The following is a 23967-nucleotide window of genomic DNA, read 5'->3' as shown; positions in this document are numbered from 1 at the left end:
TAAGTATAGCGGGCCAATATCCATGGCCCAAACTACATATTCTCGACAAAGTATTATCTAGAGGAAATGAAGCCCACTTGAATATCAAGCAATTTGGAGACAGCACAGACTACCCTAAGAAATGATCAAGATTCCCCATACAGGCCATGCGAGTGACTAAGTTTCTCGTGCAATTAAGGGAATGTGTTGGGTGTGCAGGAGCATGCAGTCACCTTTAATTGCAGAAAAACAAGAATATATCATCATAATTCCATAAGTGCGCCACTATTGCGGAATGATCGTGAAGATACATTTAAGAAGCATATCCAGCCGTTCACATCCAATGGGCAATCAACTTTGCCAATATTCTAGCAATATCCAAGCCGGCAGATAATTATTACTATTAAGAGTGTTGATTTATTTCAAGGCCAATCACTGTGGCCTGGTGAATATACGACAAGTAGCCTTTATATAGAGGCTAAAATGAAATACAACGGACACTCAATTAATTAATCTCTCAGATTATCAAAGTCTTTCAGGAGGAAACCTATCTTCAACCTAGTTGAAATCAGCGAAGCAAGGGTAACGCCCTCGCAACCCAGCGAAGCTAAAGTCACACCTTAGCAAAACCCGTGCTTTCTCCTACTTCCCAGTTATTGCTCTACTCAACCTACAACGTTGAATATTGATTTGGTGATGCAAGAGACCACACCACAAGTCTTTATCCGTAAGGCAGAAGTCCTTATTCGTAAGGCATAGAAAACAACCTTGTGACGAGATTGGTGCTCTCCTCGTCCACAGCGTTTGTGAAGAAGTCAGGTCAAGGGATACCCCGATGACTATATCCCACGGTGTTGGCACGCTCGCGCACTCAAAAGAGACAGTTTGAAACCAAAATAGAAGACGAGCCAAACAACTGGATATGTTTGTAATTTTATGTCGAGTTTTGTCTAAAATAGTCTTTTTCCTTTTAAATTGGCTAAATGGGCACACTAATCTCTTACTGGAGTAAATAGGCAATTGTTGGGCTCAAATTGGGTAAATGGTCAATATCTCTATATTTTAATCGTTTTATTGGTATAAATCAAATAAAAGATTTCGTTAATTAGATATGTCATAAAGTGATATGTCTGAAAAAAGAAATGAGTCAGATAAGTAAATTTAATATTGAAATTAAAATGTCTGGTGTTATGAGTAGAAAGGATAAACAAAAAAAATAATAGGATAACAATAGCCGCACCCTTTTAGAATCGGAATCTCATAAACGTTTTTTTCTTTTTCCAGATTAAATTATAACTTTTCGAAATTGAGGGGCTTCATCACTAAATTATGCAAATTGTCACTGTTGCTGTTTGTTTCATTTCATGTTTCCTTTGTTCAAACTTTTTTAGGTTGACCACAAACTGAACACGTATACATTCTCAACTTTGTTTAGGCTGTGGCTCTCTTCTCAACTTCACTCCACCAAATTCAAAACAAAAACCCTTCGGAAAGGTCAGTTCTTCTCCTTTCTGTCTTTTACAGTTGAGTCATTTTTGTTTCTAACTATTTGTTTTTGCTGTGAAAAGTGAAAAGTCATCTTCTTTCCCTTCAATTTCTCCTCGATGGTTAAATATTAATGATTCTTTGCATTTCCTCTCTTCTGGGTTCTCTCAGTTCTCTGGGTTTCCATTTTTGAATGTTTATCTGAATCAACTGAGAATATTCAATCGCTTTGAGATTTGTTCTTCACGTCTGGACTAATCTCGGCTCTTAAATGCGGTGAAAGTCTAAATCTTTTAGCTTAGAAAGAGGTAGAGTTTTCTATTTAATAACTTTTCATTTTCTTTATGCATATTTAGGTGGCAAGCTTCAGAAACTATGATCTTGTATGTGCTTGATTGAAAAACTATGATCTAATCTGATTACATAACATGTGAAGCTTAAAATGGCATATGCTCCAATGCTATTGTAGATACCATATCCAGTTGGTTTATGGCTTGGAAATCATACTCGATTAGTCAATAGAAAGCTTGAAGATGAACTTAAGTTACCAACGTAGTTGAGTAGGCAAATAGTAAGAAATCATAGTACATTAGGATTATGCGGCGAATGTTTTGGATTGTTATTTGAATTTGAATCTGTGCATAGGCTTTTTGTCTGCTATCAATACCAAAGATTAGGCTTATTGTGTATTAGGGAGTGGTTCCTTTTTCCAGATTGAAGTGGGATGGATATAAACAAAGAAACCAAGGAGCATGCTTCGTCAGACGGGACAATGGGGACAACGGCAACTGCTTGATTCTATCCTTCCAACCGGTGGTTTTGCTCATTCCTTTGGTCTTGAGGCTGCAATCCCAGGTCGGGTGTTCTCGAGTCCTGAAGATCTCCAAACTTTCGTAATTCATCTGTTAGAGAAATACTGCAAGCTTACTCCTTCTTTTTGTGTATTCTACAACAATATCGCCTGATTTGGAGACCTTATGGAACCACGACAAGATGTTGGACCCAATGCTAACTAATGAAGTGGGTAGAAACTAGAAAGGCATCAATAGCACAAGGGTCTGTACTCATGAGAGTAGTTGCAGCAGTGTATTCAGAAATACCGTCTCTTAAATCTATGAGGGAAACTTCTTGATGCAGCAGAGAGCAACAGTAAGTGAGAGTATGATTTGGGTGGTTTGGGAGAGTTGAGAGAATAAGAAAGCAGAATGATTTTAGAAGAAATAGAGGGTTCTTAGCTGTAGAAGGGAGAAATAGAGCGAGGAAGGTAAGGGGAGAGAGAAACCAAAGCACAAGCCTTCAAAAAGGATTTAACTTTAATTCATTCCAATCTGATTTGGCTTACAATAGATAACCATATTTATAGGCTCCAAACGCAACCCTTAGACTCCTAGCACACCAAAAGACTACTAAAGACTTATTAATAATAAGACTCTTCAATACTTATTAAATAGACATAAAGACACACTCAAGACCCTTGAATACTCACCCTAAGATTTTAATACTCTTAAAAGCACTAGGCTCATAATTATTCAACATAAAACTGAAAATTAACCTGACAAGACCCTTAGACTACCATGGAGACTTTCCTTTGGACCAAAATGGGGTGGGCTTAATCTTAGGTTTCCAAAGCGGATAATTCTTTTCTAACCAAGTCATTGCTGCTGCATTAATTCTCCCCCTCTGAAAAGAACTCGACTCAGTCGAGTTTGGAATTGGACCAAGTATAGAATCATCACTTTCAGTCTGTTTAAGGAGGAACGTGCCAGCTGTCTTCTTGAGCTTTATGGTTGACAAACCTTTAGTTGGTACGAATTTGAAATCAGAACTTCCATCTTTGAAGGAATATGTGTTGTTATAGCCACAGTGCTGTACCTTCTTATCATATAACCATGGTCGACCCAGAAGAATATGACACACTTTCATGGGCAGCACATCACAGGTCACGCTGTCAACCAATTTCCCAATAGTGTATGTCACCAAACAACGATCATTGACCTTGAGATTTGTGTTATTTACCCATGCCACCTTGTAAGGACTTGGATGTGGTTCGGTAGGCAACCCAAGCTTGAGAACAGCTTCCTCAAAAATGACATTAGAGCAACTCCCTCCATCTATAACTAGGGTACACAACTGACCATTGCACCGAACACGGGTCTGGAAAATGTTACTCCTTCGCTAATCTTCCTCATGTTCTTTTTGCGTAGTGAGAACCGGACGTAGTACTAAGCATGGGTCATACACTTCTACCTCCATCTCTTGCTCAGCTTGCAATTCAACAACTTCATTTGCCTTTTGTTCAGGGTTGGCGGATGCAATAGGATCTTCCTTATCTGCAAAAGCAACTAACCGATTTGGGCATTGTCCCATCAAGTGTCCAAAGCCTTTACATTTCTAGCATCTAATTTCATTCCTCATATTAGAGGCAGGACCAGCAGCCTTTTGTGCACTCTTAAGAGTAGAACTCACTAACTGGTTGGAAGATGAGGAACCACCATGAGTTTTCTCATCTGAATCGCTAGTTGTAGATGTGAAACCTCCAGAAGATTTGTCAAGTGTCTTCCCTTTGTTTGAAATTGACATGGACGATTTCTTCTTATACTCTTCCTCCATTTGGTATGCAATTTGGACAGCATCATTCATAGTATAAATTCGACTTGCTGCTAATCCCGAAGAAATATGAGGATTCAAGCCCTTGCGGTACATCGATATCATGATGTCTTCATTCCATGGAAAATCTGATTTTGCAGCCAAACTAAGGAACTTATTTGTATACTCTTCCACTGATAGGCTTCCTTGCACCAGTTCTACGAATTGCAAGTGTACCCGTTGCTTGTAATTAGGTGGCACAAAGAAACGTGTCAAAGTCATCTTTATGTCTTCCCAAGTTCTAGTCACCGCAAAATGAGTTTGTTGGTATTTTTCCCACCAAACTCTAGTTGTCCCCTTCAATTTAGCTTCTGCAAAAGAGATTTTTCGCTCCTCTGCCAACTGATGCCATTTGAAGTAACTTTCCAAACTATGTAGCCAATCAAGGAACACCTTAGGATTGCTGTCTCCATTAAAATCAGTAACATCCAGTTTCACACCCTTTGCTGAACCAGATTGTCTTGAGTCTTCGTGCCTAGAATCTGAAAATGAATTCTGGCCTATGCTTCTTTCACCATCTTTTGACTTCTCTTTAACCAAAGCAGACATTGATTGAAAACCATGTTCCAAGGAATTCAATTTTTCAAGCACCTCTTTGAACATCTTCTTATAACCTTCAGATTCTTGAGACAAACTGTCCACTTTGGATGAAAGCTCTGCGTTGGTAACCATTATAGATCTAAGTGTAGGGATATGAATGAGCAGTTAGGATGTTTTGCTCTGATACCAAAACTGATGCAGCAGAGAGCAACAGTAGGTGAGAGTATGATTTGGGTGGTTTGGGAGAGTTGAGAGAATAAGAAAGCAGAATGATTTTAGAAGAAACAGAGGGTTCTTAGCTGTAGAAGGGAGAAATAGAGCGAGGAAGGTAAGGGGAGAGAGAAACCAAGGCACAAGCCTTCAAAAAGGATTTAACTTTAATTCATTCCAATCTGATTTGGCTTACAATAGATAACCATATTTATAGGCTCCAAACGCAACCCTTAGACTCCTAGCACACCAAAAGACTACTAAAGACTTATTAATAATAAGACTCTTCAATACTTATTAAATAGACATAAAGACACACTCAAGACCCTTGAATACTCACCCTAAGATTTTAGGGATCTTGACCCATAGCACCAAAATAGGCTAAAATTAGCCCACTTACACCACCAAGAGAATTTTGTTCCCACTAACCCAATTTAACAGTTAAATGACGATTTTGGGCTCCAGAAATTTAAAAATTACATACTGCCATCTCTCTCTCCTCTCCCACTCTCTATGCCGGCTATCTCTTCTCTGTCTCTCTCTCTCCTCCCTCGCTTTCTGCCGGTGACTTCCTCTCTCTCTCTCTCTTCTCTCCCCTCCTTCTCTCTCTACCTGGTATGACGCCGGTATTCACCGACCACATCGCCACGGTCTCCGACGCCGTCACTCCCTCACCGGGAAGAATCGACTCGAATCGCGAAGCAGCAAGACGACTCTGATTCGTCCAATTTCGCCGGAATGGACTCCCCGTTCAACTCAATCAACTCCGAGCCCTATTCGATTCAATCAACTCAGAGCCTCTTCGATTCAATCAACTTCGAGGCTCGAGAACGTGAATTGCTGGCGGTGCTACTCCGAGCCCAGTTCGATTCTGACGAGGCTCGAAAACTTGAACTGCTGGCTGTGCTCGGCGCTAGGGGTTCTGGCAATCCAATGCAAAGCATCGCCTGAAGACGGCGAAGCACTTAGGGTTCCGGTCCCAGGTCTGCAACCGGCGAAGGGGGGGGGGGGGAGAAGAAGATGTGTGGGGGTGCCCATATCAGTTTTTTTTTTTTTTTTTTTTTTTTTTTTTTTTTTTTTTTTAAGTAACGGAACCTGAGGAAAGAAAATTAAGTTTTAAACGTCTATCGGAGGGCAATACGCGTCTATTGGAGTGCAATAGACGTTTTTACATTTATATAATCTCTTCATTTTTTTCTTGAATCAAAGTTTTATTTGTCTAATTTTAGAAAGATTAGTTCACATTTCGGCAACTGAAAGTCCTATTGGGGGGCAATAGGCTTCTATTGGGGGGCAATACATGGCTGATAGTCGTCTATTGGGGGGCAATAGAGGTCTACTGGGGGGCAATACATGACTAATAGTCGTCTATTGGGGGGCAATAGACTATTGGGGCAATAGACGTCTATTGGGGGGCAATAGACGGCTATTGGGGGGTAATAGACGTTTTGAATTGATGTAATCTCCTTGTTTTTTTTCAATAATCAAAGTTTTATTTGTCTAAATTTAGGGAGATTAGTTCCCATTTTGGCAACTGAAAGTCCTATTGGGGGGCAATAGGCTTCTATTGGGGGGCAATACATGGTTGATAGTCGTCTATTGGGGGGCAATACATGGCTGATAGTCGTCTATTGGAGGGTAATAGACGTCTATTGGGGGGCAATAGACGTCTATTGGGGGCAATAGAGGTTTATTGCCCATCTACTAGGGGGCAATAGATGTCTATTGGGGGCAAAAAAAACTTTCCGGTGAGATTTTCAGCAAAATCCGGTGGGCGGCAGTAGGTGACCGAAATCCGGCGACCGGTGACCGGATTCCGGCGAAAGTTGGCCGGAATCCGGCGACCGGTGACCGGATTCCGGCTGCCGGTGACGGGCTCCGACGAAGTCTCCCATGGTTTCTCTCTCTTCTATTTTTTCTCTCTCTCTCTCTAAGTAACAAGGGGGTGAGGGTAAAATGGTATTAAAAAAAATTTAAAACAAAAAAAAAGGTATTAGGGAAGACTCCCTTAGAGTGTATTGGGTAAGAGAGAATTAAAAAAACTTAATGGGGTAAGTGGGAAAAAAATCCCTAGAAATGGGGTAAATGGACAAAATCCCAAGATTTTAATACTCTTAAAAGCACTAGGCTCATAATTATTCTACATAAAACTGAAAATTAACCTGACAAGACCCTTAGACTACCATGGAGACTTTCCTTTGGACCAAAATGGGGTGGGCTTAATCTTAGGTTTCCAAAGCGGATAATTCTTTTCTAACCAAGTCATTGCTGCTGCATTACTTCTTTATGTAATGGAGTCGTTTCTTTTCACCGTGCTCCTATGTATGGGCTTATATGTGGATTGCTTGGGTTGGATAGCAGTACTTCCCAAAGAGCTTTCATGTTTATCACAATGAGAGATGTTATTTCTGCTGCAACAAGGCTGAATTTGGTCGGATCCCTTGGTGCAACTGTTCTGCAACATCATATTGCTCCTATCTCTGACGCTATACTGAATCAATGGAAGGACATTCCAGTTGAGGAAGCATGCCAAACTGTTCCTTTGCTTGATATCGTGCAGGGTTGTCATAGCTACCTGTTTTCTAGACCGTTCTGTTCTTGAAGGCCCAAATAGACGCATCGACTTGTGGAGCCTGCCTGAAATTTTCATATATAATGTAAGCCCTGAAAATTTGGTCATATTGGGAACGCTGGATGAACTCTCTAGGTTTGTATTACTTTGTACATAGTTGACTCAACTGTACTGCCATCTTAGAAGATCGTGTTGAATCCAAAAGTAGTACCATCAAGCATTTTATGCACCTGTTCTCTTTGAGGATTAAAGAATACAAGAGTGACACTCCAACACAAATATGGTTAGTTTTGTAATTGGTTTAATTATAATTGGATATTGGATAAAATTTCAGTGATGTCCTATTCTTATTTACATATACGTCATATACATTTAGTGCTTATTTACTGTCCACTATGTGCAATTTCTTTTGCAAGTGAACTAGTTTTGTTCCTATCTTTTACTTTATGGCATAAGGGAGGTTTGAGATCACATGGGCTGAATTTTATGGCATGTACGTATATCTGATCACAGCTAGTTGTTGAGTTATGCTATGCGTATATTATTATGTAAATCTATGCAATTGGAGTATGGATGAAACGGTAGAAGGATACTTCTTCAAAGTTTAATGGTTCAGTCACTGGTCTTATTATTACAATAGTAAAGCTTTGGACGTCAATGAACAATTTTCCTGTTAAGTGATATAGGGAAGCCTGTTAGTCGTTTTCTTCATCTATATATCTCATATCATATTAGGTCATCATGGAAATCTGTTAGCTTAAACTGCTCTATTGTGTGGTTTGAGATCATATATATAGGCTGAATTTTATGGCATATAAATATATCTGATCACAGCTAGTGTTTGAGTGATGCTATATGTATATTATTATGTAAATCTATGCAATTGGAGTAGGGATAAAATGGTAGAAGGATACTTCCTTTAACTTCAATGGTTCAATCACTGATCATAGTATTACAATAGTAAAGCTTTGGACGTCAACGAGCAATTTTCCTGTTAGGTGATGTAGGGAAGCCTGTTGTTTCCTTCATCTCTATCTCTCATATCATATTAGGTCGTCATTGGAAATCTGTTAGCTTAAACTGCTCCATTGTTGATTTCAGATTGATTGTTTCCTTATATCTAGGTCATGACTCTTGGATTTTGTTCCAAATTTGTTTCAGAGCCATGCGATTAGAAGTTTGCACTGTTTTATGTTTGATCATATGGAGCTGGGGGAAAAACTCAAATTCGCGGGATGCATATTTGGTTAGAATAGGGTCTGCCTTTTCTGTTTTCATGGGATTGATAGTGTTTAGACTCTCCATTAAGAAGGTAACAGGAAAAAGAAAAAGCCTGTTGTCAAACTTGGATCTAATAAGCATAGCTCAATTTTCAAATTCTTTCAAAGTAAAGAATAAATTTTTTGTATTATCTTGGTTCATATTACGGCACAACTTGTGGAAACTACTACCTAAAGATTTGCAATTAACCAGTTCCTTATTTTTTATCAATCTGCTCCAAGTTTTGATTTAGTCATTAGTTGCATGCAACATGGTCTTGTCTGTGCAGAAGTTTGAGAGAATCTCTTAATTGGATATAATACCTTGATGAAATGGTACCCCTCTCTCTCTCTCTCTCTCCCTCCCTCCCTCACTATTAATATTCAAGTGCGAAAAGGAAACTGTTCTAGGTAGCGACGCCGCAACCAAAAGGGATATTCCCTCAAATCCCTACCTGCTGGCATAAACTATGACCAAGGAGATTAACCCATTTCTGTTGACACTCACTTTTCAAAAATTCAAATAATCGATATTTTAACAAACTTAAATCCAAAGCATAGATTGTTTACTTTGTATGCTGTTATTTACTATTGACTAAAACCAAAACAGAGTATTGAGTGGAGTGAATGAGTAAAACTAAAATGAAATTCAGTGGTTCTGCTGATGTACACATGCAAAAGTATTGTTGGGAGGGAAACGATGAGTATTTTATTTTTGCCAGTCTGGTTTTCAGGGATGAAACAAATGTCATCAAAAGTATTGGTTGGAGGAAACGGTGCAAGTAACAACTTCTGTAGCAGAACTGCCATCCTCCAATGACGTTTACAAAGATATGAAAGATTCAATTTCTCATGGTTGCCTTCTGGATTAGTGCCAAGAGTGCTGCTTGCCTTCATCTGGTCTCTGTAATTTAACCTCTCTGAACCTAAGCAACTGAAATCTTGTTGAAAGATCATTTCTCAATGACGTTAGCTTCTTACTCTCTTTGGTGGCATTAAATTTGAGTGGAAATTTTTTTATCAGTCTTCCTGCAACCATTAGATCACTTGTGAAGCTTGAAAACATTAAGTTGGAGAATTGCAGGAGACTTGAAAGGTTATCCGTGTAAGGGCGGATGATTGTTCTCCACTGGAAACTTGTGGTATGTAATTTCAGCAGTTTGGAGAAATCATTTTTCAATTTCATCAACTGCTTTAAATTAAAAGATGATCAAGGCAGCTATAACATATCATTTGCAATGCTGTAGACATACCTTCATCATACTTATCACAATGAGAGATGCTAGTTCTGCTGCAACAATTCTCAATTCTGTCAAAATTGTCATTTGGTTGGTTCCAAATGAGACGCAAAATTGAAAGTAGTCAAAAAGATATGGACAAGTTGAATATTATATTCAAAGTAGAATGTGAGGCCATTTTAGCTGGAAAGTGGAATCAAGTCGGCCATTGACTAGAAACAGATTTCCGTCGACAACAGGCGACTATTCAATTGAATTCCGAAGGAGATTCGCTGTTATGAAAGGGAGATTTGTCTTATTTCTGTTTTATTCCAAACGCACCGTTCGGATGTACCTCGAGGAGGAATATATTAGCATTTAGCTGTTGGGCCATTCATTACATGTTGACTTCCCAGCCAATTCTGTAGAAAATATCATCGATTGAAGCATGATTGACTTCCCAGCCAATTCTGTACTTTTGCTTTAGATTTTTTTTTCTGTAATTCCTTCGTAATCTCTCTCTCTCTCTCTCTGATTCTATAAGTTAGGACTAGCATCCTAAAAGAGATGGCGTTAATCTCTTCTCGTCGTCAATGGAAATACGATGTGTTTCTAAGTTTCAGGGGGGAAGATACCCGCTTGGGTTTTACCACTCAGCTGTATTCGGCACTAATTGGGAAAGGAATTCTCACCTTTATGGATGACGCAGAGCTTGAGAAAGGAAAATCCATTAGCCCTGAACTTTTAGCTGCAATTGAAGACTCTAGATGTGCGATTGTCATTCTCTCACGGAGATATGCTTATTCGTCATGGTGCTTGGATGAACTCGTCAAGATTATTCAATGCATGAAAGAGCTGGGCCAACAAGTCCTCCCCGTCTTCTACTACGGCGTGAATCCTTCTGAGGTGCGGCACCAAAGGGGAAGGTTTGAGCTCAAATGGGAACACCAAGTAGATGTGGAAGTAAGGGAACATGAAGAAGTTTATGGGAAGCATGAGGACAGACTAAATGCCTGGAGAGCTGCTTTGACACAGGTGGCCAATCTTTCTGGCTGGGATTTCAAGAATGATTCGTAAGTCTCCTTCCTCCATACTAGTCATACCTTAATATGTTTCCTGCTAAATTAGATATAGATATTCAATCCCATGCTTTTGGGAGCAGGATAGTCTCTTCTTTTTAAAATCAACTATTTTAAATTGGTTTTGATTTATCTGATTGAGGGATGGATACGAATGGAGAGTAATTAATGAACATCCAGTAAATTTGAGAGACTGGAATACCATTTTGCATTTACTTAATGTTGCCAAATGCTAATATTGTTTTTGTCGCTTATGTTACATTGCTAAGTTTCTAACTCGATCACAATTTTATCTAAATTTTCTCAGCTCTGAAACAACAATAATTCACGAAATTGTTAATCATATACTAAAGAAGTCCGTGTATACATCTTCAAGTGTTGACAAGGGCTTCATAGGAATGGATTCCCGCATTCATGATTTATTAAGCAATTACATACATCCGCAGCTTTGTGGGGTGCGTTTTATAGGGATCCATGGCATGCGGGGCATAGGTAAGACAACACTTGCTCGAGCTATCCATGATGAAATTTGTCAGGATTTTGACCAAAGCTGCTTTCTTTCCAATGTTAGAGAAATGTCTAAAAAAAATGGCCTAGTTTCTCTACAAGAAAAACTTCTTTCCAGAACCCTGATGGCAAAAATTGAAAATATAGAGGATGAATACACAGGAGCTGCTATGATACAAAGGCGGTTGTGTAGAAAAAAGGTGCTTGTTGTTATTGATGATGTGGATCAGTTGACACAATTAGAGAAATTGGCCGGAAGTCGCAACTGGTTCGGTCTAGGGAGTAGAATTATCATAACCACCACAGATGTTCAGTTGTTAAAGGCACATGATGTTGATGCTACATACAAGGCTAACGGCTTAAACTATGATGAAGCACTTCAACTTTTGAGTTTGAAGGCTTTCAAGAAATGTCCCCCACCAGAAGATTATTTGCATCTGTGCTACGATATTTTAGGGTATGCTCAGGGGCTTCCGTTGGCTCTCGTGGTTTTAGGTTCTTTTCTGTCTGGTAGAGGGGCTGATAAATGGGCAAGTGCAATAGATAGGCTGAGGAGCACACCAGATAAACGCATTATTGACGTGCTTCGGATTAGTTTTGATGACCTGCATAAAAAAGAGAAAGAAATATTCCTACATATTGCTTGCTTTTACAAGGGGAAGGATAAGGATCGTGTGACACAAATACTAGACTATTGCCAGCTACAACCTGTCATTGGTTTAGATGTTCTTGCTGATAGATCTCTCATAACTATCTCCAACAACGATTTGTCAATGCATGATTTGCTACAAGAAATGGGCTGGGAAGTTGTTCGTGAACAGTCTCCTGATGAGCCAGGCAAACGTAGTAGATTATGGTCTCCTGAAGACATCAACAATGTGCTGAAGAAAAATAAGGTAAGAGTTTGATAATGAAAAAAAGAAGCTAAAAATAATAATTTGTGTTCTGCACTTCAATTATTGTGTAAAAAGAGAACTAAGGCAGATTTACTTGTAATCTGCTTAGGTCTTGGTATTCTTTCAGTTCTGCACTTATGTTATTATTCTTGTTTTTCATTATCAGGGAACAGATTCAATCCAAGGCATGGTAATGGAGTTGACTCAATTAAAAGTATCTCATTGGAAGCCAGAAGCCTTTTCAAAGTTGTCTCAACTTAGTCTTCTCCATATTCGTAATGTGGACCTTCCCAAAGGCCTCACTTGTCTTTCTAATTCCTTGAGACTCTTCGAATGGACTGGGTATCCCTTAAGATCTCTCCCAAAAGTTTTTATAGGAGATGAACTTATTGAACTTAACTTGTGCCACAGCAATATTAAACAGCTTTGGAAGGGAACAAAGGTATGGCTATTAGTTAATAGACTACTTGTTTATCTATATGAAGCAAATTGTCTGTTCTGTGTGGTGGCTCACTGTTTCGATTTTATGAGCAGAATTTTGACAAGTTGAAGTTCATCAAACTCTGCCATTCTCAAAACATTGTGGAGACCCCAGACCTCGCAGGTGTTCAGAATCTTGAGACTTTAGATCTTGAAGGATGTTCTCATTTGGTAAGAATCCATCATTCCCTTGGATTTCTTAAAAAGCTTATTGTCCTGAATCTTAGAGACTGCAAAAGTCTCAAGAGTCTGCCAAGTAGAATTGAAATGGAATCTCTTGAAACATTAATTCTTTCTAACTGCTCAAAAGTTAAGAAGATTCCTGAGTTTGTTGGAAATATGGAACGTTTGTTGGTGCTTTGTCTTGATGCGACTGCCATTGAGGAACTGCCTATTTCAATTGAACGGCTGACTGGCCTTGTGACATTGAATCTATGCAACTGCAGAAATCTTGTTTGTCTTCCAAGCACCATCAATAAATTGAAGTCTGTTGAAAATCTTAATCTTTCTGGATGCTTGAAACTCGGCAAACATCAGGTAAATGTGGGGGAGATGGACTGTTTTGAGGACACTGATGTGAATAGTGGGTCTGCAATAGAAATATCATCTACGCATGATCACAGAAAATATGTGAGATTTTCAATCTTTCATGGATGCAAAGTAGTTTGGCGATCTTTAAATAAGTTCTTGCCTTCTGGATTGGTGCAAAAAGAGCCAATGAGTTTCCGCTTGCCTATATCTGGTCTGTGTAATTTAACATATCTGAACCTGAGTAATTGCAATATTTGTGAAGGAGCATTTGCCAACGAATTTGGTTACTTTCCCTCTTTGGTGACCTTGAATCTAAGTGGGAACAATTTTGTTCGTCTTCCTCCAGGCATTGGATTGCTTTCTAAGCTTGAGAACTTTAACTTGGAGAATTGCAAGAGACTTCAAGAGTTGTCAGACCTTCCATCAAATAGTATACTTGATTTAAGGGCAGATGGTTGTACTTCACTGAAATACTTGTTTGATGCATCAAATTTTAACAGACTAGACAAATCATATTTCAATTTCATCAATTGCTTCAATCTAAATGGCAACCAAGGATGCAATAACATAGCATTTGAAATGCTGAAGACATTCATGTATCAGGTACTCCCTCTCAAAGTGTGTGTGCGTGTGTGCGTGTCTGCTCATATACATATAGACATTAATCAACTAACTACCTATCTCTTCTTACACAGGGAATCTCTAATAAGAGTGAAACTTGTCAAATTGTAATTCCTGGAAGTAATATTCCTGAGTTGTTCAGCCATCAGAGTGATGGGTGTTCTGTAAGTGTATATCTTCCTGCACATGGGAATAACAGTCAGCTAATGGGATTTGCTTTGTGTGCTGTTTTTGTACTCCATGAGCAACATTGGAATGAAAAGCTTTATATAGATGAATTCAAGACTTTTAATGCAACACATCATCTTGTATGTTGCTTGAAGCTTGATGGAAGAAAATTGGAAGTATATGGCAAACAGCCTGCATTTCGCTTTAGTGAAGAATTTTGCCAGGTTAAGTCAGATCACCTGTGGATGTTCTATGTATCTCGTGATAAATACTTTGGTACAGAGTGTTGGCATAACAGTTGCAGTCAGCTTGAGTTCTTATTTAAAACCAGAGGGCCGGGTCTGAAGGTGAAGGAGTGTGGAGTCCGTCTCATATATAAGCAAGATGTGCAAGAGTTGAACCAAACAACCAGTCAATCAAGCAGTAGGGTGTCTCCTTATGAGGATATATTGTTTGCAGGGGAAACCGGTGGGACTGGCAGCAGAACTTGCACACTTGAAGAATCGTAGGACTGGCAGAAATATAGGGGATCCACCACTGGCCACTCTGAAAGACCACAATTAAGGATTTTCTGATCCCATGGCTCGAAATGAGTTGCAGATCATGAATGGACAATGCCTCCTCTTCTCTCATTTGAATTTCTGCAGAAATTACTTTCTGGAGCTCTCATGCCTTCATCTTTTACAGTTAGGTGAGTCTCGAATACTCTAGTTTTGATATTTTGCCTAATATTAGTGGACTCCCCAAATTATTTCCAAATGACACTATAATCTTACTTGCATAACCGATATTATTGAAGTAGTTTTACAATAAACTGAATTGCCTCTCTCTAGTTAGTCTATAAGCTATCAGTACGCTTGTAGGCTTGTACCATTAATATTAACTTTTATACCATGTATTCATATAGAATGGTGTGCTGTTACAGAGAAATTTAAGTAACCTTGCATTGCATTCTTAGCAATTTGTATGAAACTATGTGGCTCCCCTTGAAAATGATGAGCACGCCTTTTTATTACAGTAAACCAACAAAATGTACGGATACTAAGTTTTCTTTGGAAGTCCATCCTTGTACCATTGGACACATTTTTTGCAATTTGCTGGTACAGAGTTTTGCCATCTTATGTTGCCATTAGCCATCGATTCTATAGTCCATAAGAATGCATTGATTGCAACGACTGCCTGTTGCGTGGATCTGAAAAACCAATGGCATTGGATTTTTCTGAATAAAATCTCTGGTCGATCTAAAATAGCAGGCTCAGGGAAAATAGAAAGAATTTTTCTGTACTTGCTTTCTTAATTAACTCTCGTGCATTGTTGCTCTAAGTACAAAATTGATGTTCAGTGTATATGATGAAGATACTGCTGTGAGAAATTCTAAAGGACACCCCTTTGCCGGTTCATATATTTTTCCTCACAAAAAATTTTCGTCTGTAAATCTGGATTATGTTGTAGTGATCTTTCTGGCATAAGGACTTTAACATGCCAGGTTGATTGTATAAGTCTTTTCTTCATGCTCTTTGCAGGTTAAAGGTATTCCATTTGATATAGATAGCGAGGATCGAGGCAGTACATGTGTACAAAGGTTACTTGAACTTTCCTCGAGTTGTGCAAATTCATGTGGACTTGATCAGCTTACTTTCCTCTTTACGCTTTCACTAATGAAACTTGAATTCATCAAGAAGGGGGGAAATAGTTTGATGTTGGTTTTAACTACAGTTGGCTTAAAGGTGGAATTAACTGCTATAAGTTTATAGTAGTTACCTGCGACATGGTCCTGTCTGTGCATATATGTTTTGACATCTTTTGGCTGGACATAATTCGGGCATTGCTTAACAACTTCCTCACCGGCCAGTTTGCATGAAGTTCTGCTTGGGTGTAATGTAGTATTTTGAAGAGATGTACGTACTTTTCGTTTTGGTTTTGTTTTGTTCTTTTTTCAATTATGTTCTACATAATATTGAAGTATTCGAGAGAGATTGTAAAAGAAAAACAAAATAAATCTGATGTTAAAAGAAATGCTCAACTTAGATAGAGTCTCTGTGCTAGAAGCATGAGAAATAGAAACAGAGGAAAACGACAAATACAAATGGATTAAGAGATTCAATAAACTGTTTCAAGCAAGGCTGTAAGACTGGCAATGTACATTCTTGCAATGATACCTCTTTAGCAGTATATGCTACATATGATAAATTTTTTTATATTTTATTCATTAACTGTGTGAATGAATGAATGAAGAAATATGAGCTGCGTCTTCTCTTCTTTATTTTTCAATTTTCAATTCTTTGAGAATTGTATGAATGAATGAATGAAGATATATGAGGCGAATTAAATGATGCCGCGTAAATCTATAACCTTATTTTTTTACTTCTTTTTTCGTAACCTTTTATTTTAAGCCACGTAAAATAAAGCCAAAAGCAACCGCCGGCCGACCACTTACCCATGGTGGTGCCACCGTATTCAGCCTAGAGAAACAAAAATGTGGAGTGTTGGAGTTGCGAACACCCAAATTCCCAACTCTTTTTTTGATTTACACCCTTTAACCCCATCAATTAAAGCTCTAATTTTATTGGCTGAAGATTAAATATCTTAATTTATTTGTGTATTATCATTCAAATAAAAGTTTAACCTCTTTTCTTTGGTTTCGGAGGCCACTTTCACACTTGAAAAAATTATTTTATAATTTCGGACTATGGTACTCGTTGTGATCCGGGTAAGGATTGAAATATCTGCGGTATTTCCGATACCTCCCTTTTTGGAGGAACCGATATATCATAGGGGGAAAATATTTTATCTTTTACCATTTCTGCTAAATATCTCCGATATTGTCAAATATCCCCAATATATTAGACATTTTGTTGTAAATGATATGGCTATTCATGCAATAGGTATTGCTTGATGCATGCCATTACTATTGATTGGCGATTGACATGCTTCTAATTGGCGATTGACGCATTCGTAATTGTATGAGTGATTGATGTTTTACCTTTTGTACACAAGATGTAGCCCTATATGAACCTCATAGTGAGATGAATAGAAGAAATCTCATTCTCTGTGTCCAAACTCTCTCTCTCTCTCTCTCTCTCTCTCAAAAACTTTTCTGTTTTACAACACGTTATCAGCACGAAAAGCTCTAGAATTTAGTTTGCGAGTTGTGGAGAAGAGGTGGTTAGTCATTCAATCAAGAAAAGAGGCGGATCATCGTTCAAGCTCTTGGATTGGCTGAGAAGACAACCTTCTCAATTCTGCACATATAAACTGAAGATTCATCCGCTCTTTTCAAGTAATGTTTTCCAAAATCTAATTTTATATTCATGCTTATTGAGCGTATTGATTGAACATGAAAAATCCTCCATGATGCATGAACCCTAAATTTTGATTGTTTTATTTGGAATATAAGTATCTGCTCATGTTTAGAAAAAAATTAGGATACTTTGGCTGTAGCTATTTCTAGCACTTGGTCCAGTAGCACCAATTCACAACTAGAGAGCATCAATCAATCATGCAAAAATAAAATCTGCTATTTCTGAGATTTGAACCCAGCCACAATGTGTACTAGCCCAGCATGTTGTCCACTGTGCCATTATGGCCAATTGGTAATTATCACCACCATTTACTATTAATACTGCCAGAAGCAGATTCAACTCCATTTAATTGGTGATTGATCAATTGATCATTCAATTCATGTTTTGGTTTTGATTGATATTCATCCAAAATAATTACCATAATAGTTTCACAATGTAATCATTTTAATATTGTATGTTATGCAATATGAATTATGCCATTATAATTCCTTATGCTAGAAGCATTATGGGCTAAATTATTACGCGATTATTACATTAACATTATGCCAGAAGCATTTGCCCAAATGTATTACCTATACGAAATGCCAGAAGCATTAATGGGATTTGAACCCATTTCCTTAGGTACATAACTGCTGCATAAATTTATTTACGTTATGATTTAATAACATATATTGAATTTGGTTATGTTATAATTGTGAATATTAAATGTGGCTGAGTCAGAAGCTCAAATCAAACCCAAAAGTCACAACAACAAACCCGAGCCAGAAGCTCAGGCCTAAGCTACAAGGCCAGAACAGAAGTTCGCCACGTGTTGCCATAACAAAGGTTATGAATCTTCTCAAAGTAGGCTCATCCAGTTGGATGCGATGTCTAGGTAAGGTTTAGATGAGGCTGTGTACTTAAGAGAGCCTCGCTCCACCTAAACCTCATCTTTCCTTACCTGGTCGTATTCAATTGGAGTTACCGAAAGGATTGAGTAATAATTTTTCATTCCTTGGCAGACCAGCCTAAGCTCAGCAGGCCCACTCTCCCTCAACGGGACCAAGCAGCCCAGCAGGCCTCACACACCATTTGACTTACGCTTGAAAGCCTGGGTCACAAGCCTCCAGACTAAGCCCGATAGGCTTCACTATCAAGCCCACTCCTTCTTTGGTCCAGCAGAATCAAAATAAAAGGAAAAATGATTTCATATTGTAAATAGATTCACCATATCTAATATGTGTAATTAATTGCCAGAAGCATTTATTCACATAATTGTGTGATAGTTAATATGTTAAATTAGTAGCATGCAATTCATATCTCAATTGATTTGTGATTTTTATTTATCCAAATTTGTGAGATTATTTCAATTTTCTTTATTCAATATTATTGAGTTACTTGTCTAAATTTTCGCACTAGAATATATGTGTAGAAAATGCAGGTACCTAATGAACTAGAAGTTCTAAATGAACCAGTAGTTCATACATATATCGAACTTGTAGTTTCGATAATGCCGTTTAAGAAACTTGAAGTTTCCTTCATAAATTCACCACACATGATAAAACCAGTAGATTTTACATGTCTAATCCGATTTTTCATACCATGTTATAGAACCTGAAGTTCTCATTACTTGCTTATGGATGATATTACCCAAAGCACTAATATTCACTAGGCCAATAACCTTAATATACAACACTTTTTACACAACGAAAAAAAAAAAAAGTGTTGTGTGATGATGGAAAGTCAATCACACAACATGACTAAGAACCATACGTTGTATAAGGCCATAAAAATTTTGATGTTTTCATTAAGAAGGTGATTGCACAACAATGGCAGGAATATTTTGTTGTGTGAATGATTAAAAAAAGAGTGGCAGATTTCCCGCCTAGGTTGACACAAATTTGGGTCCAAATATGTACTACATTGCACAACATCATGGTTATACCAGTTGTGTGATACTAGGTTGCAATTTATCATACAACAGTTTTAGACTTGTGTTGTATGATAAAATTACAATTCTAGATGTGCCCCCAAATGCTACTCCTTCTACCCCAAAACGTACAATTTTGGAGAACTTATAGGTCATGATTTGAGGATCCTACAACGTAAAAACCTTATTTCTGTTGTCTGAATGAAACTTGTTTATTGTACCACCAAAATCATTGTACATAGCGCGGCTGGGCGGGAACTTTCCCTCCTTGGAACCTAAGCTGAAATTTAAGTTGTAGACAATCAGACAACATAATGGGATGTGTTTGTTGTGTGATGCATTAATAAAAAATAAAAAGAGTGTTGGGTTTTGACTTAGACAAACCAATTTTCTGACATAGAAATAACTTCTACCAAAACAGAAACCTCACAATCTCTACCGCAAAACCAAAAACTCATAGTCCCGCAAAACCAAAACCAAAAACTCATGATCTCTCAATAGCCCGGCAACCTCTCACAGTAAACTGTCACCAATTTCAACTCACCACCGTAATCTCTCATCAAAACACCATCACCGAATCATCCAACCTCTCCTCAATTTGCGTATGGATAGTTCGATTCTATCCATCGATGTCGGTTCGATTGTACTCATAGGTTTGGGTTCGATTTGGGTTCGATTGTCTTTAGTTTGATTAGAGTTCAACTCAGTTTGTATTGGGAAGAAGGTGGAGGAGAAAGGGGTTTTGATTAGGCTAGGGTTCTTCATTTTGGGGATTTCTGAGCAACTCGATTTAGGGCTTTCTCGAAGCAATCGATTTGGTATGTTGGTTTTCACCTTCTTCAGTTATTTGTAGTTTATATCTTGGGATACCTTTCAGTTATTACGTTTGATAATAGATTTCGTCAGTTGTTCGGAAGGTGAGAAGAAGAACTGAAACCGTTTGTGATTTCATCAGTCCATAAATGATATAGTAATTAAGTTGGTTTTTGGGTTTTTGTTTTTGATGAAACTAGGTTACATTGTTATAAGAAATTGACCCTCTTTGTGATTTTTGTAGTGTTCTATTAATGCTCTTTGGTGCTTGGACAAGCTGAGCTTTTGCAAAGGAGGTGAAGAATTTCTTTCTCTATTTTGGTTTTGCTTCTGATTTGGGTTCATAAACAATGCATATGTAATAGAACCGAAACCCTTCTATGTTCATTGTTGGTGATGCTACATATGCTATTCTTTGATTAAAGTTGCTTTCAACTAAATGCATAATTCGCTGAATATATGTGCCATGAAATCTGATGCATTTATAAAATATGATTTTGGGTTTAAGTTGATGTATTGTTGTACTTTTGTAATGGTAATCTATTTCCTTGGGAACTCATGATGATTGTACTAGAACTTTGGGGAGAGTATTCACACTTTTGTTGGGTGGGCAGTTATTGGGTGTTTAAGTAAAAGAGATAAACATTTGAGCATTGGAGTTTGGATTCTATGTTTGATCACATTGCTTTTATAGATTGTCAATTGTGTTAATTATATATTCTGTCTTGTTGCATGTGTAATGTTTCTGTTTCCTAGCAGGTTGTTGAGGAAATCATATTGTAGAATAAGAAAAAGACCAACTGGAAGCCCAAGCAAGGGTAGCTGAGCAAAAAATCTAAGGATTGAAATTAAAAGCAGATGATGTAAGAACTCATTTGTTCTTTCTTCTAAGGCCTACATTTCTATTCTGTTTTAGTGTCTTATTGTATTCTATAAATGTACTTTGCTTTTCAGTTTCTCTGTTAAGACTTTCATCTATGTTTTGCAACCATAATTTGTGAAATGCAGAAAACATAGCTTTACTTGTGAAGGATTCTTTTGTATTGATGCAGCTTTATAAACAAAATATGCTTTTGACTTTGGTTTCTGTTTTGTTTGATGATAGACTTTGGTTTATGTTACCGATTTATATGTTTTTCAATGCTACATGTACCATCATGTTGTCTCATGGAATGTTGGAGAAGAGCTCTTATTAGGGATAACAGGTTTTCTAGCCATTATAAGTTTGATAGTCACTTGGAATTGATAAGAGAAACTTCTGCTCAGTATTACAGATCTCTGCCTTTACTAGGCAAGTTTTTCCACCAAAATTATAGAACCTTAATTCTTAAGCTTTTAGCAGTTTCATTCACCAATTAATAAACTCAAATTTGGAATAATATAAATTTAGGTTATAGCTTTGGTGCTTTTCATGCAGTGGGAAACAAGTATGGCAGGTCTGGGACACATCTATATATATATATATATATATATATATATATATCTCCCAAAGAAAAAAAAATTAGTCCCAAGCACCTCGCTTGTTCCCAAAATTAATTACTGGTCGGTTTGGTATTTGTTTTTCTTTTGTGGATTGAACGAATCTGGTGATGGTCCTGATGGATATGTACATATAGGTAAATTTTCCTATATTAAATTCTAATTACCTTTATGGGCTTGTGTTTAGGAGTACATATTAAAGGAGCTGACTATTGTTAGAAAGAGTTTTCTTGTTGGAGAGCTGTTATTATTGGTTGTGCTACTATTGCTGGAGTTGTAAGGAGGTAGCTTGACTGGTGAGTGTCGCTTGACTGCTACTCTTTGCCTTTGTTTTGTTGAATGCATTTGTTGAAGCTGGAATGCATTTGCTGGTATTATGAGTTGTTATATATGTTGAAGCTGGAAGGCATTAATGTTCTGTGCTGTGATGGTTTTATGCATCAAGTAGTTGGTTTGATTTTCAATATTATCGTGGTCTGGATTAAAAATAATCTACATCAAATGCATTGTCATATATGTGCCAATATATGCAATTACAATACATAAATTATTCTCTGTTCTCTGTTCAATTACTATATATATATATATATATATATATATGTTGAGTTGAGTTAAGCTTGCATGGGATAATCGATCAGTTGGGGGAGTGGGGATATACCATTACTGAAAAAATTAAGGATAACATGATTGTGATATATTGTGATATAAAGTGTTTCTCTTTGACTCTAATATAAGTATGTTTTGATTGGTTTCTGTTTTATTATTATTAATCTTTTTTTTTAAAAGGGGTTCTGATTAAAGTATGTTTTGATTGATTTCTGTTTTTCAAATTGAGCAGCTTTTTTTGTTTTTGTTAGGATTATGGAACTTAATGATTGCATGTAGGATATGTTATTGGGGTTTTGTTGATAGATGACTTAGTTTTGGTCTATGTTTTTATTTTAATGTAGATGAATAGGTCATGGATGCATGCTGATAGGAGGTCTTACGAATATAAGTTAGGGGTGGCAGAGTTTTGTGAGTTTGCTTTGGGAAATGCTAGAGACCCTAATCGTATTTGTTGTCCTTGCACAAAGTGTGGAAATGTGAAAGATTTTTCTGCTCAAGTGATAAGGGATCATTTGTTTGTAAATGGGATTGACACGGGATATGAGAAATGGACAGAACATGGGGAGGTTGTAGTAGAGTCAGGATCAGATACAGATAGTGAAAGCATTGATGAAACAGAGTCTAGTGAGTCTGACACTGTTCAGGGCAACATGGGGGCAGATTATGAAGTACAATTGGATAGTGATGTGGACTTGGAAGGCGATGAGGATGAGCAGCTTTCAAGTGAGTGCAATGAGTTCAGGAAGTTTGTTGATGATGCCAACAAACCCTTGTTCCCTGGTTGCACTAGGCACACCAAGATGAATGTGCTTGTGAGGCTCTACAACTTGAAAGCAAAGCATGGTATGAGTGACGCAGCTTAGAAGAGGAAAAAGAAGGAGATAGAGGAACAAGACTCAGAGGTTCAATTTAGCATGGCATCAATGGCATCTAAATTACCAGAATCATTGAAGATGTTATGCCAATGGGGTGAGGACAAATTCAGAGATGGACGTACCATCAGCTTCCACATAGAACCTGAAGTCTTTGGATTCTCTCGCAAGACCTTTATAATGGGATCAGATGTTCGACGACTTGCAAGCATGAGGGAAGTTTCTGGAACTTGTATTGTTGTGTACCAAAGGTATAAAACATTCAAATTGTTCATTACATATATGGTTGCTGAATTTTATTGCTGAAAGTAATTTGTTTGGTGTAAATGGTTGACGCTTAGGTACCTCTATGAGCAGATGGTTGCTTATAAAATGGTGGACATGGTTGCATTTGTTGATCCTTCACTGATTGGTGCAAAAGGGTCTGGAACTGGAACTGTTAGGGCCAAACACATTAGAGATAGGCTTGTAACTGCAAAACCTGGACAGATGTTCATGTTGCCATTCAACTCGGGGTAAGTCTATGAAGGTTTTTTTTTTCGTTTATTCTTTGCAATTAATTTTAGCTCTGTTCAACATATATACTTTATGTATGTAGTGATCACTGGATGTTGACAATTATCGATCCAGACCAAAGCACTGCCTATTTTATGGATCCTCTTAAAAGACGCTTGCCCACCGGAGATTGGATGAAGATTGTGGAATCGTAAGTCACTTGTATTGATCATACATATTGAGATCATTAAATCTATTTAAAAATAATTGTTGCCTTCTTTAGTTTTTCTGAAGTCTT

At 37.7% G+C, this 23967-nt stretch overlaps 2 protein-coding genes and 1 pseudogene across 2 annotated transcripts; all 3 read left to right on the top strand.

Moving 5' to 3' along the window:
* Positions 1 to 2216: 2216 nt before the first annotated feature.
* Positions 2217 to 7569, top strand: LOC112200224 (annotated as a pseudogene).
* A 2603-nt stretch (positions 7570 to 10172) lies between these two features.
* On the top strand, positions 10173 to 16399 carry LOC121048892 (TMV resistance protein N-like). Its single transcript, XM_040517769.1, has 7 exons — positions 10173 to 10981; positions 11295 to 11479; positions 11559 to 12390; positions 12557 to 12832; positions 12925 to 14004; positions 14097 to 14881; positions 15714 to 16399. Exons 3-6 carry the CDS (start codon positions 11563 to 11565, stop codon positions 14697 to 14699), a joined length of 2787 nt encoding a protein of 928 aa, XP_040373703.1. The 5' UTR covers positions 10173 to 10981; positions 11295 to 11479; positions 11559 to 11562; the 3' UTR covers positions 14700 to 14881; positions 15714 to 16399.
* On the top strand, positions 10476 to 10985 carry LOC112200215 (TMV resistance protein N). Its single transcript, XM_024341239.2, has one exon. The coding sequence runs from the start codon at positions 10476 to 10478 to the stop codon at positions 10983 to 10985; it is 510 nt and encodes a 169-aa protein (XP_024197007.2).
* Positions 16400 to 23967: the final 7568 nt, after the last annotated feature.

This window comes from Rosa chinensis, chromosome 1, assembly GCF_002994745.2.
Source record: "Rosa chinensis cultivar Old Blush chromosome 1, RchiOBHm-V2, whole genome shotgun sequence".
Lineage (NCBI taxonomy): Eukaryota > Viridiplantae > Streptophyta > Magnoliopsida > Rosales > Rosaceae > Rosa > Rosa chinensis.
Note: the sequence above shows the minus strand (reverse complement) of the source record. Positions and strands in the feature narration are given on the sequence as shown.